We start from the raw sequence: 12805 nt of genomic DNA on the forward strand, positions 1-12805 counted from the left end.
GTGTTTTACCTATTGAAAGGTTCAGTGTCTTATTTGGTAGAGAAGCAAAGTCAGCAGGTTATGCCTACTGTGCAACAAATTAAAAACATATTGGTATGGATCAATCAATCTCTTTTCCCATCCATCTTTCAACAACATCCCACCTTGCATGTATTTTATTAACCAAAATAATTAAAATCATGCACAGGTGCAGCTGAACAGTAGTAGATGTATTGCTGCCTTTTAACTCTAGAAGTACTTCTTTTAGAATATTCTTGCATGAAAAAATACACAGCTGGAAGGATCCACTGCTCAAAATATAAAGGTACACTTAGGTGTTGATATGCACATGCTGCTTTGAAGCTTAAAATCAGAAGTCTGATACAGCAGGGGTTACAGAAAAAGGATAGAGATGAAACCAGGATGAAGAAGTGGAATAATGACTGCATCCCTAGTACTATATGTCCTAGTTGGTGGAATGTGGCCAACAGTATGTTGGCTTGCAAGGTAGTTTCTAGAATAGAAATTGTAGCTGGCACATAATAGCATGAACTTGCTTGGAGTAAAACTGCACTTAGTTGTTCTTCTGGAATACTTGCGACAAAAACTCACTGGGATTGTTCTAACTGTAAACATGGTATGATGCATGTGACATGGGTACAACTAAGACTAGGAACCTTCTTTATATTATTAGATGGCAGTGTGTGAACGCTCTGATTGACTAAAGCCATGATAGACAGCAAACATCAATACCCATGAGTCCACATGGTAACAACCATGGCATATTCCTCTGAAATGAAATAGCACGAAAAGTATATGGATATGTGTGTATGCAGTTCAGTTAAATCAAGGAAGGGCAAACATATGGGGCTGATGAGTATAAATGTATACATTTTGACAACGTATAACAGGCACACTCAAAAAAGGCTGCCATAGAAGAACCTGTCTATTCATAAAATGGCTACCAAAATGGCCATGTCCAGTCTCAGGATATTCATTTACCATAAAAGAAATTGGTAAGATTGGTTGGTTGGTTAGTTAGATTTGTTTATTTTTATTTTTTTTTGGCTAGTCTTATAAGTCACTCCAATCAAAGCTCAGGATGATGCTTTATGGATGTGTCTATAGATAAGAGATGGGATATCGGATGAAAAGATCATTGGTTGTAAACTAAGAGAGGGTGAAGAGTTACAAAGATTGTTTATACTTGTGGTGAAGGTTGGAAGTCAGTTTCTTTCCTCTTTCCTTACTATATTCTTACTTTTTTCCCCTTTTTTCTTTCTATTTTCTGTGTTTTCTTCTCTTTTGCACCTTTCACTTTTTTTTCTATTTTTCTTTTTTCTTTTTTAGTTTGCATTAGATTTGACTATTGTAATTAAAATCCTTACTATATATAAAAAAGCTGAGCTGTGTATATCTCAACCTTCCTAAAAATATAAATCACAATAAAATAGCAGCAACCTTAAACCATAAAAATAACAATATAGAGAACCATATAGTATCAGGAATCTAATCCATTCCACAGCCATCAAGGACAGCTTCTATTGCTACATGGAACAAATCATGCCATTCTGGCTCCCAAGGCCTGATGAAACAGCCATGTTTTAATAGACTTCCTAGAAACCAGGAGGGAGAGGTCCATTTGGACTTTTGGGAGAATACTGTTCCACAGAAGAGTGGCAATAATTGAGGAAGCTCAACTCTGAAACCCCTAAAAATATCATTCTCTGAGTGAAAGGGCACAGAGACAACCTACACTACCAGACCTTATTGGATGCAGGCAGCTACTATAGGAAGAAGGTAGTCCTGTAGATTTCCAACTTTTGAACCATGCAAGACTTTAAAGGTGACAATCAGCACCTTGAACGGCACCCAGAAGCCAACTGGCAACCAGTGGAGCTCCTGAAGTAGTGATATTGCAGCCCCATGTAGGATGCACTGCAGCAGCTCAGTTGAGAGGTATCTAAGGTTGTTCTCCATCCTCCTCTCAGATTCCTTTCATCCCAACTCCCCCTTTGCCCTTCCTTCCTTCCTTCCTTCCTTCCTTCCTTCCTTCCTTCCTTCCTTCCTTCCTTCCTTCCTTCCTTCCTTCCTTCCTTCCTTCCTTCGACAAAATCTCAAACGAAGCATTGGACTGCAACTACTCTTTTTTTTTTCCCCTAAGAATATCTCTGGGATCTATGAGGAGCCCAGATAAGTTCCTACAAATATATATCATGCCAGAAGTTATTTTCCTTCACACTATAGCCAGCTTCCCACCTTTGTTGTTTTGTTGTTAATCAAAAGATGTTTGTGTATGTGTAAGTGTGTGTGTTTCAGGTGGAATAGGGAGCCTAGCAGATTTTACAAGTGTTCACAGGACACGTTGATTCTCATGGCACGTCACTGCTTATCTTCAGAAACACATTACCTGTCTAAATTGTATTAGGGACTGAAGATTAATATGCTGGAATTCCAAGGAAGAAGATATTCATGGAGATATTCAGAGAGGCAATTCCAGGTACAAGAAACAGCAAGTAAGAAGAGTTAGACTTGTGTAAGGGAGCAGACACCTTGCCATTAAAGAGACCATGATTGATTAGGTCAATAAAACCCCTGAGGTTGCTTTGTTTTCTCCGTAAAATACTGGCTATCAACAACTGTTTAATACAACATAGGTGAAGCTCAACATTATCACACATATAAAAGATGGTCTTCAAGCAACACACTGTAATTAAAACTACTTGCCACTGAACAGCAGAAAGCAACTTGAAGATATTTATGAAGCTTAACACAGTACAAACAGTTATACAGGTAGTCCTCAACTTACGACAGCAATTGGGACCAAAATTTCTGTCAATAAACGGGTGGGGAGATTTACCTCAGTGACTTGCAACCTTCCCTACTGGCTTCCCCACTGAATTTTTGCTGAAGCTGACAGGGAAGGTTGCAGATGGCAATCACATGATCGTGGAGTGCTTGGCAACCGGACATAAACACAAATGGTCTGCCAAGCACCCAGATCATGATCATATGACTGCGGGGGTGGTTGGACAGCTGGAACTCTGAGGACTGGTCGTAACCACCATTCGTTCAGTGCTGTTGTAATTTGGAATGGTCGCTGACTGAATGGTCACTGGTTGAGGACTACCTGTATATGCATATAGACACCCTTTGCTATTTTAAAAATAATGCACTGCTAAAATGCACCTTTTTCTTTTCATTTTCTGTGTACCATGAATGTTCTCATACTATCCACCTTAAAATCAATAATCAGGGAGAACTAATTTGATATTTATGTGCAAGCATCACAAACTGCTACTGTGGATTTTTCATTTACACTTACAGCCTTTTGAAAAGCTTTTGCCATTCAAATTGGCCCTCAGAAGGAGAGTAAAACATCATGTTCAGGTGCATGATGACTACACACAAAGCCGCCATTTTTAATCAAGAAAGGCCAAGGATGCTGCTTGTTTATGTATTTAAGATTTGGGGAGACTTGGGAGTTTTCCACAAGTGCTATTAAGGATATTTTTTGTTTGGAAAGAAGACATGCAAATGTTAATGACCAGATAAAATATCAAATGACTCTCACCAAGATATTTAATTTACATATGCAGTAAATGCAACAATGCTTTACTTTTATTTATGAAATTTATACACCAGATCAATTCACCTGGACCATAGGCAGTATACAGTACAGATAAGAAAATACAGTAGTCGTCATCGTAGTAGTAGTAGTAGTAGTAATAATAATACAGTAGGCCATATGTAAGTACAATACAAATAAAAATATGCATTGATAGCTTCAGACCCATTCTCAAAAAGCCCTTGAAAAGAGCCAGTGCTTTACATCTTTCTGGAAGGCCATAAGATTGGAAGCCATTCTTGCCTTACAGGAGAAGCTGCTCTACAAAAGGGGACCCTGCCTTCAGGCCTCCTCCTGTCACATCTCTTGGCAGGTGAGGACTCTGAGTACAAGTTCCCTGAGGGTCTGGATCAGGTGGGCAGATTTGATTAGTGAAACATACTTAGGTCCCATGCCATTAAAGGTAGTGATCAACTCTTTGACTTGAGAAACATACTGGTATCCAATACAGCTCCTTAGTATTGAGACTGATCAATAAATATGCAGGCTGCTGCATTTTGGACCAGCTGAAGTTTCTGCATGGTCTTCAAGGGTGTAGAGTATGTAGAGCAAATTACAGTAGTCTAAGTGAGAGATGACAAGGGGGTGAGATATTGTCCTCAATGCATCCTGATGCTATTAAAAAATCAATTTAAGGAGCGTGTCTTAAAATGATCACTGACTTGTGTTATCTGTAACAATCCCCTTAAAAAGGAACAACAGTATACTTTCAGTTCAGCTTCTCATGGGTACAATCACTCAAACTAATTTGGCTCGATTTAACTGCATTGTACTGTAGTCACTTCCCTCAAGATTTCCAAATCATTTGACTTTATATGCTTTCCAATAAAGTGGAAGACATTTCATTTAAAAAACTCATGGCTAACTCATTCTAAGTAGTAGTGGAAATATACGCTGAGGTTTTGTAAGGTCACATGCAGGGCTGGCAAGAACATGCCCCACGTTCCTGTGAACAAAACCAAGGAAACCCAAGGAATACTTCTATTAAGAGATATTCAACTAAAATCTCCAGGTAATTTTTTAAAACCTGCAGGATGCTTTTCATTCCAATATTCCCAAAAGCAAAAAGAAACTGTGAAGAAAGTAATCAGTGTGTGTAAGTCTAGATATCACCTGCTAGACCACACTGCATCTGGAAACAGTACATTACCAGTGAGCAAATTAGATTATGGAATTCTCTTTTATTTAAAAAAATGCTCCATACAAGGAAAATTAACATAGGACTAGCAGTGTTATACAGAGATTAGAGGGATTTTTGAGTAATTTATTCACAAGGAGAGAGTTAACTAGTATCTTTCAGGGGGAATGTTTATGTGGAGAAGTAGTCATTCATTCAACGGATTAACATTTTCAGGACAAATGTCACTTCTGACTTGTAAAATATCAGGACAAAGGAATTTGTATTAAATCAAGAAGATTTGCATTTACTGAGTCAGGCTTATCACATAGCTGCCCTAACAACAGTTTCCCTAGTTTGCTCCCTTAAATGTTTTCTTTAAAAATCATGCAGAAAAGTACCACAAGATTCCTGCAAGAAAATGGAGGCTGTCATGTCACATATTCTCTAATGGAAACATGAGAAACACCTGCATACCTAGGGCATTTTTTATTTTGTTTTCAGTATGTTCTTCATGCAGCATGTTAAATGATCATTGCAACATCTGGAATGTACAAAGAAATCTTTCCTACCTTAGGGGCTCTGGCATGCTTCCCACATCGGGCATCTTTCACAAGGCTGACATCTAACAGTTCAGATTCCTGCACCTGAAAGACAGAGAGAAAAAAATAGCCCCATGGTTTATATTGTACTGTACAAATGGTATAATTACATCAATTCCACTGCATTTTCCTATATTCAATTACTGAAAGCCAGCTTGCATGCAGATTCTTAATCTGCTAAGTAGAGTCTAAGCTCAAAACAAAGCTAGATGGACTACCTGTAATTACAAATAATTATTACTCTCCATCAGATGGTTCAGAGATGAGAGAGTTTGTAATCCAGCTCATGTGGAAGTCACAAAGTTGAGGGGAGGCTGCTCTAAAAGACCCCATCAAGCCCTCATTCTTTCAGATTTGCTATTCTCCAGGGCAGTGTTTCTCAACCTTGGGAACTTTAAGATGTGTGGACTTCAACTTCCAGAATTCCCCAGCCAGCATGGGGAATTAAAGTTCCCAAGACTGAGAAACATTGCTCTAGGGCCATGTTCTCCCCAACGTGCTGAAGTCCTACTGAAAATGTCAATTACCTGTATAACAAATTAATTTAAAAAGGACTCTCAAACACACCATATTCATTTGATTTAGAAATGCAACACCGTTCTGTGGCATAGTAAAATTGATGGGCATCTTATCCAGCTGCGTGGATTTCTCATCAGTTCAGTAACTCTCCAAAAATCAGAGCCGTATAATGATTTCTAGTATACAATAACTATTCAATATTGGCAATGCCAACAACACTGAGCATTTTAATGCCAATATAGATACTTAGTAAGGCTTACTTGCTCTATATCCAAATCAGATACCAGGGAGAAATACACTAAGTTGATAGCAAGTTTCATCCAACTTGCTTGCCTGCTTCTCAGGAAGCATTCGTCAGACTAATACATTTACTTATTTATGCTATTTACATATTGTTTTTAATAGGCATCGTCAAGTCATTACAACTAAAATGAGCCAGCGCCAAACAAATAATAAAAGTACGTTCAATTATTAATATTATCTTCAAACTCTATCAAGCATTGTTCAAAACAGGCTTAATTTTGAAGGAATACCCATCCCAGCTTGACATTGCTACAAGGTGAGCTGCCTTCTTACTTGTCTAATTGACAGGGTTCCCTGAGTAGGAATACACTGAAAAGGGCAGATTTTTACTCATGCAAATTTGTAATGAAAGGGATGCTTTATCAGGTAACTGGATCCTAAGCCATGTAACAGCTGTAAAGATAAATGCTTTGAATTTAAGCCTGGAAAACAGTTGACAACCAATGGAGCTCCTTAATAATGGGGCAGCATGACCTCATCATCATGCATCAGTTGGGAGCTCAGTTCACACATTCTGCATTCATACTCTACAAGGGCCTATACAGACTACATATAACCAATGCATGAATAACGGCCACACCAGAAGAGTTTCTAAATGGCTTCCAGGCAATCCAGATGGGTACGAGGTTTACTACTGGAAGTTGCTGAGATGAGCAAGAGAACTAATTAAGTTCTCTTCATCACAACAACCATGTACAAGACGAAAGCCTACGTACTTTTCAGGACCCAATAAATAAAGCCACATGACCAAAAAAAAAAAAAAGCATTTTGAACCACCTTCAGTTTCTTGGCTTTATTTGTAAATTGCAAGATAGAATACTTTGGCACCCAGCTAAAACAGATTAAACAAACAGATATTCGGATCCCACGTCCCTTCTCTGGTCAACTGCTATAAAAAGGTTAGGATGCAGCAAAGTGGAACATTACTTTGTAACTCTTTGCCATTCAGTGATGAATTAATTACCTGTCTGCAAAGTAATGCTTCTTCTGAAGTCAGTGTATCTAACTTATGGTGATGTACACAGCTATAATTAAGATCCCTTAGAATTAATCAAGGGTTTTCGATAAAACTTAGCTGGCAACCTCTTGTGGCTAGTACAGCTTTAATCTTTAGATCCTTTTCTCCCTCAGGAATTCTGTGTGTTGTAAACTGATCCCTCACAGTATGGTCCTCCTCTGTCTGCAGTGATGTCCCATTAACCTAGGAACCCCCTTCAGTGATCTCAGTCTACCTAGGAACCAACATTTCTTCAGCAAACAAAACTGTTCAAATTGAACTTGGTTTGGCAAGCATCTTCTTCTCTACCTCTCTGACCACAGCTTCTTTCCTGCCAACCTAGCCCATTTTAATTTCCTCTCCCCAGAATGAGAAACCTCACCTGTTATACTCCCAGTTATTTTCCTTGACAGCTCATCATGTGAAAGGACAGCAGACTGTGTTTACCTGCTCCATTCGGTCGTACCTAGTCCAGATGGCTTCATCTAATCTTACCACTTCCCTGTGCTTGGAATTGCAGCAACATTACTTTCTATATGAGGCCTAGTGTGGCACATTTGAGACAAACCAAGTCTGCTAAATAAAATACTTTTTTCTGTTTTAAAGAAATGATGTTCTGATTAACTGCCTCCTTTAAATGAGATGAGGTTGTACTTTTAATAGGCAAGCCAGTCCCTTCTTGGTCAACTGGGATGAATGAACAGCTTTTGTGTCCAGATAGCATGTCTACACTGTTGAGTTCTGTTAGCAGAAGAAGGCAAAAACATGCAGGCAAGCAGTTTTCAAGATTACTCCAGGCCTCCCTAAAGGATTCTCAAAGGTGCCATTTCCTTTTATGGTATGATATCCAACAATAAATATGCTGCACCCAGAAAACTAGCCTCTCAACATTAGCCTATCCTTTCTCCTAGGAAGCTAGATTCTGAAATATAAAGCATAAAAATATGCATCCAGATGTTAGTGAAAAATGTATAAACTATGAACTTGTTCAGTAGAGAGTGCTGCCCCAAATGCTGAGAAGAGCCTAAGAAGGCAACCATTGTTTCCCTTCACTTCTTTTTCACTGTTCCTGGCACAACTCATGAGGAAGAAACAATGGGGTGAGAAGTTTTCTTAAGTAAGCCACAAAAAATCACTTTTTAAAAAAACTCGTATCAAAGCTGCAATAACTTAATTTATAGTTTGCCCTCAAGACATCTGAGGTAGCAATGATGAGCAGAGATCTAAAATTTAAAAATCAATTCAGTCAACTGTAATTTCCATGTACCAGGCTGTAGTTACATCCATAGTGAATTCAACACATTATAAATATTTAAGCCATAGCAAAAAAAAAAAAAAAGCTGAGTAGTTAATATGTCAAAACTGAAATTTTGCTGCCCTTCACATTTATATACTCAAGGGAAAATCCCCTTTCCCCTCTTCTGCATTTTTTCTCTCTATTTAGACTGCTTTACTTCTTCATTTCTTTGCTTTCCTTTGGGTTAACACTTGGGGAGAACTGAGCAAGAGACTACAGTTCTACAGTCAATATCAACCTTCTCCAGCCAACAGCTGTGTGTGTGTCAAGGTACAATTCCCATCACTCAGTCAATAGAGATGATGGGAGTAGTAATCCAATGCATCTGGGGGCAGATTGAAGAAAGGTTAGATTAGGGAAACAAATTGCTCCCTCAGAACTATTACAGATAGTCCTTATTTAGTGACCATAATTGGACAGGCAACTTGGTTGTTAAGCAAAGCAGTAGCTAAGCGAAACCACTACTGTGCTTATGATCTTACTTCAGCTTTCCTTTGCTTTACAAACCTGCAAAGATCATAAATGTCAGGATTGGTTGTAAAGTTACTTTTTCATCACTGTCGTAACTGCGAACAATTGCTAAACGAGGCAGTCGCTAAGTGAGGACTACCTGTACTGCCTATAACATTTTAGTGCGTTACCTCTTTGCTGTTCCAATCTGTTCTGCTTCTGACTTTCTAACCCTCTGAAAAAGCACAGACTTTCTTGTAACAGTGCTACAGTGGGAGAATCATTTTCTTGTACTGGCCAGCTAAAAAAGGTAAAGGATGTTTTTTTGTGTGTGTGGAATCCTTGATGCTGAGCTTGGTTGTTTGCTTACAGAAGTTTCATTACCTGACTAGGTAACATCATCAGTGCTAGTGAGAGTGGTGCTTGCTGCCTGTTTATATGGGCATTCAATACCCGGCTAATGAAATGTCTGCAATCAAACAACCAAGTTCACAGAGCACCAAGGACTTCACAATTCAACCCTGAGCTATGTATATTCTCTTCTACTGGAACCACATACAGGCATCAAACGCTTCAGAAAGCATGTAAATGGGAGAAATTTGCATGCAGGCAAACCTCTACCAAGGAACAACTATTCTTTCTGTACGAATGCCTATATAAACAGGGAGCATACCCCACACTCACTAGCACTGTTACCTAGTTAGATAATAAAATAACTGCAACTTAAACGTAAACATCTGCAACTTAAGTCTAGTGAAGCTGAGGAGAAAATGAATAATCTGAGAACTACTAAGAGAGTATTTATCTAAAGCTGGGCAAAATACTCTGGCAATCATCAAGGTGAATTGAAGGCAGAACCTAATACATCTGGACTCCGCTGAATTGTGTTTCTTTTGATGGTGGTGTTTTCATTTTCCTTTCATTGTTCCTCTCAAATGCCACGACTTCTTGGATTCTGACGGGCATCTTCCAGGAAGAGCAAGTGAGAGTTGCTGACTGATGTATCACAATAAACCATACTATACACAGCTGCTTGGGGTTCTTCTACCACTTTTGCTGGTGACAGGAATCAAGCAGACATGATTCAGCAGCATGTATCAGCCCACTGCTCTTTCCTGGGTAAGCCAAAATTCTTAACTAATTTGGCTTCTCCCTGCTGTTATCTTGGAAGAGGTAAGATAGGTCAATTTCTGACAAACAGCATCTGTCTTCATTGAACAGAAAGCAGCTCTCATGACCTTTGTTTCTCCCTTTACTTCTTATTTGGCGGATTGTTTTGGTTTTAAAAAACAAAGCTATTGATATGGAATATGCTGTTGTATTCTAAAAATCAATAGAAGCTTTAAAGCCTAATGCTGTTTAATTCAACACTCTTCTCAACATTAAGGGTCCTCTTGTGGGGGAGGGAGAGGACACAGAACTCTAAAAAACAAATGAAGTCAAAGAGCATTTTGAATTACTCTTGGATGATAAATAAAATTCTGAGGGGCTTTATAAACAGTAACCTTTACAAATCTTCTCCACAAGCACTATGTGAAGGCCCTGAGGAGATGGCAGGGTGCTTGGATGAATTTGTGCCCCTACATATTTTTAGATGCAGCTTCTTCAAGGCTGGTTCAGGAGGGATTAATTGACAGTAGTGATTTAGACAAAAGTCTAAGGGGAAGCGGTCGATCCATGAATAATGGTATGTCAGATCATTTTGAAAGATCTGTCTTTCAAAAAAAGGATGCAATTCATAGATTTCTCACAGGTGAAAGAAAGTACTCCAAACCACCACACCAGTTGATGGTTCAGAAACAATATAGAATTAAACAGCACTTCCAAAACTGGACCTGCTCCTTCAGGGCAAGAACTATCCCATCTAGGAAGAAAAAGTTACTTTGTCAGATCATTAACAATTCCTTCAGTCAGGGAAGAAATGCCATCTGCCTTAAAGGAAGTGGTGGTATGTCTCATGTAGACAAAGTCATCCTTAGATCCCTTCCTGTTCAACAACTTCAGGCCCGTATCAATCTACCTTGCCTTGCCAATATGGTTGAGAAGGTTAAGTGTCTGCATTTCCTGAGTTGCATTCAATTCTCTCTTGAACTAGCTGCTCTTTCAAGGATGAGCTGTCTAGGTCCTGCAATCCCCTTTCAATCAAGTCTATTTAACTTAATACATACTTAAGTGCCAAAAACAGAGCTTACTATTCCTACAATTACTAGGAAGGGAAAGAATAGCTTCCAAAATAAAAGGGCCACAGGAATCTTAAAACTGCTCTTACACAGGTAGGATGAGTGTTACATTAATATGTAGATATAAATATATTACCTCTATTTTTATTTAATGTCTCCCTTTTAGGAGAAACTATTGTCTCCTACCTTTGTCCTAAACTTTTCTCCCTTCTTTTTTTCATGGAACAGTAAGAATAAAGAGTATCATTATTCCTGATAAGTTGCTTTTTTTAAAACAACAACAAAAAAGCACCAATTCATATTTTTCCCTTTTTCTTCTGACTGTTTTAATATATGCGGAATCTTAATTTCATATTGCATGCTTATGACTGTAAATTCAATTAGATCATTTTAACTCCAATTTCTGTAAATTTCCTGTACTTCCTTTAGGTTTTACCTGTTTTGGACTCTACTATACTATGTTTAATATTTTGGTCTTCGGCCATAAATAAATATTAGCAACTATCATTTCAGAAACTGCCCTCTAACTGAATGCATATGGAGAGTGCTTTTCCTTCCTGTGGAATAATCAAAACAGCAGCTACTCTTTGGAAGAAAAAAATCCAAACTCAAAGGATATCATAATGCCCAGGAAACTCAAACCACAACTCATTTGATTAAGCACCGGGAAAACACCATCCCAATTGGGAGGAAGGGAATATGACTTGAATATGGATCAGAAATTATCTTGCTTCCTCTCATTGTTCCTGGCAAAGCAGCTCTGAGAAAAGAGAATGGATCCTAAGGTTCATAGAACATATAACAGTCTGCCAAAAAAGTTGTGGAGATTCCAGCACAAAGATTTCTATCTACTGGCTGTTTTCATGAACCTTTCAGTAGCAGATGGTAGGCATTATTGAAGGAAATCCAAAAGGAGGACATGTGCTTGGGAAATGAAAGAGGTCTTCAGATTTACTTGACTTCTGCTTTTGCATGCATGTTGTCATTCAAAATATATATGGATACTTTTATTAAACAATTTTTTGTGTTTCTGCAGAAATTATCATTAATACCACTCACTCTAATGTGTGATCAAAATAGCACCTGAGAAATCAAGAAACAATTGTATTTTAAAAAATTAGGCATATGCTTCATCATCTGACCAAAAGTAGTAGATTTCTAAGTAAATACAGGTAGTCCTCAGGTTAGACCAGCAACCGGGACTGGGACTGACATCACTAAGTGATGTGGTCATAAAGCATGATATCACATGACCACATCACTTAGCAATGGCAATCCTGGCAGTCCTGGTTGCTGTTGTAACTCCAAGACCTGCAGGTCATTAAGTGGGAAGCAGTGGGAATCCCAGGTAAGAAGCATGGGAGTGCCACACGGGGATGGGGATGGGCTTGGGAGCCCAGCACAGGCCACACATGAGTTGAGGCTAGGGAGGTCTTGGGAGGCTGCACATGAGTTGGGGGAGGCTGGGGAAGGCCTGGAGGGCCAGCAGAGGCCATGGGTGGGGGAGTGTTGAGGGCAGGAGCAACTTACCAGAGCAATTTGCGACCTTCCCTGCCACTTCCCCATTGACTTTCCTTGTGGGAAGCCAGCAGGGAAAGTTGCAAATGACCATTACATGACCACAGCTCCCTGTGATGTCATAATCACGAGCCAGACACTCAAGCACCTGGATCACAATCACGTGACTGTGGGGGTGCTGCAATGGCTGGAGCTTCAGAGACTGGTCATACTTC

General features: G+C 39.0%; 1 protein-coding gene across 8 annotated transcripts in view; it reads right to left on the bottom strand.

Annotated features, from left to right (window-relative positions):
* PLCB1 (phospholipase C beta 1) overlaps positions 1–12805 on the bottom strand; it is a 454738-nt gene that overhangs the window by 324741 nt on the left and 117192 nt on the right. For all 8 annotated transcript variants that reach the window (XR_015795036.1, XM_088134740.1, XM_088134715.1 and 5 more), the window contains one exon: positions 5297–5371. Coding sequence is in view for 7 of the 8 variants with exons in the window: in XM_088134740.1 (XP_087990866.1) it covers positions 5297–5371 (75 nt within the window). In the remaining variant the exon portion in view is untranslated. The remainder of the gene's footprint in view (positions 1–5296; positions 5372–12805) is intronic.

This window comes from Python bivittatus, unplaced genomic scaffold (genome assembly GCF_059951505.1).
Source record: "Python bivittatus isolate LINGU-HERP-01145 unplaced genomic scaffold, Pbiv_v1 ctg000020_np1212, whole genome shotgun sequence".
Classification (NCBI taxonomy): Eukaryota; Metazoa; Chordata; class Lepidosauria; order Squamata; family Pythonidae; genus Python; species Python bivittatus.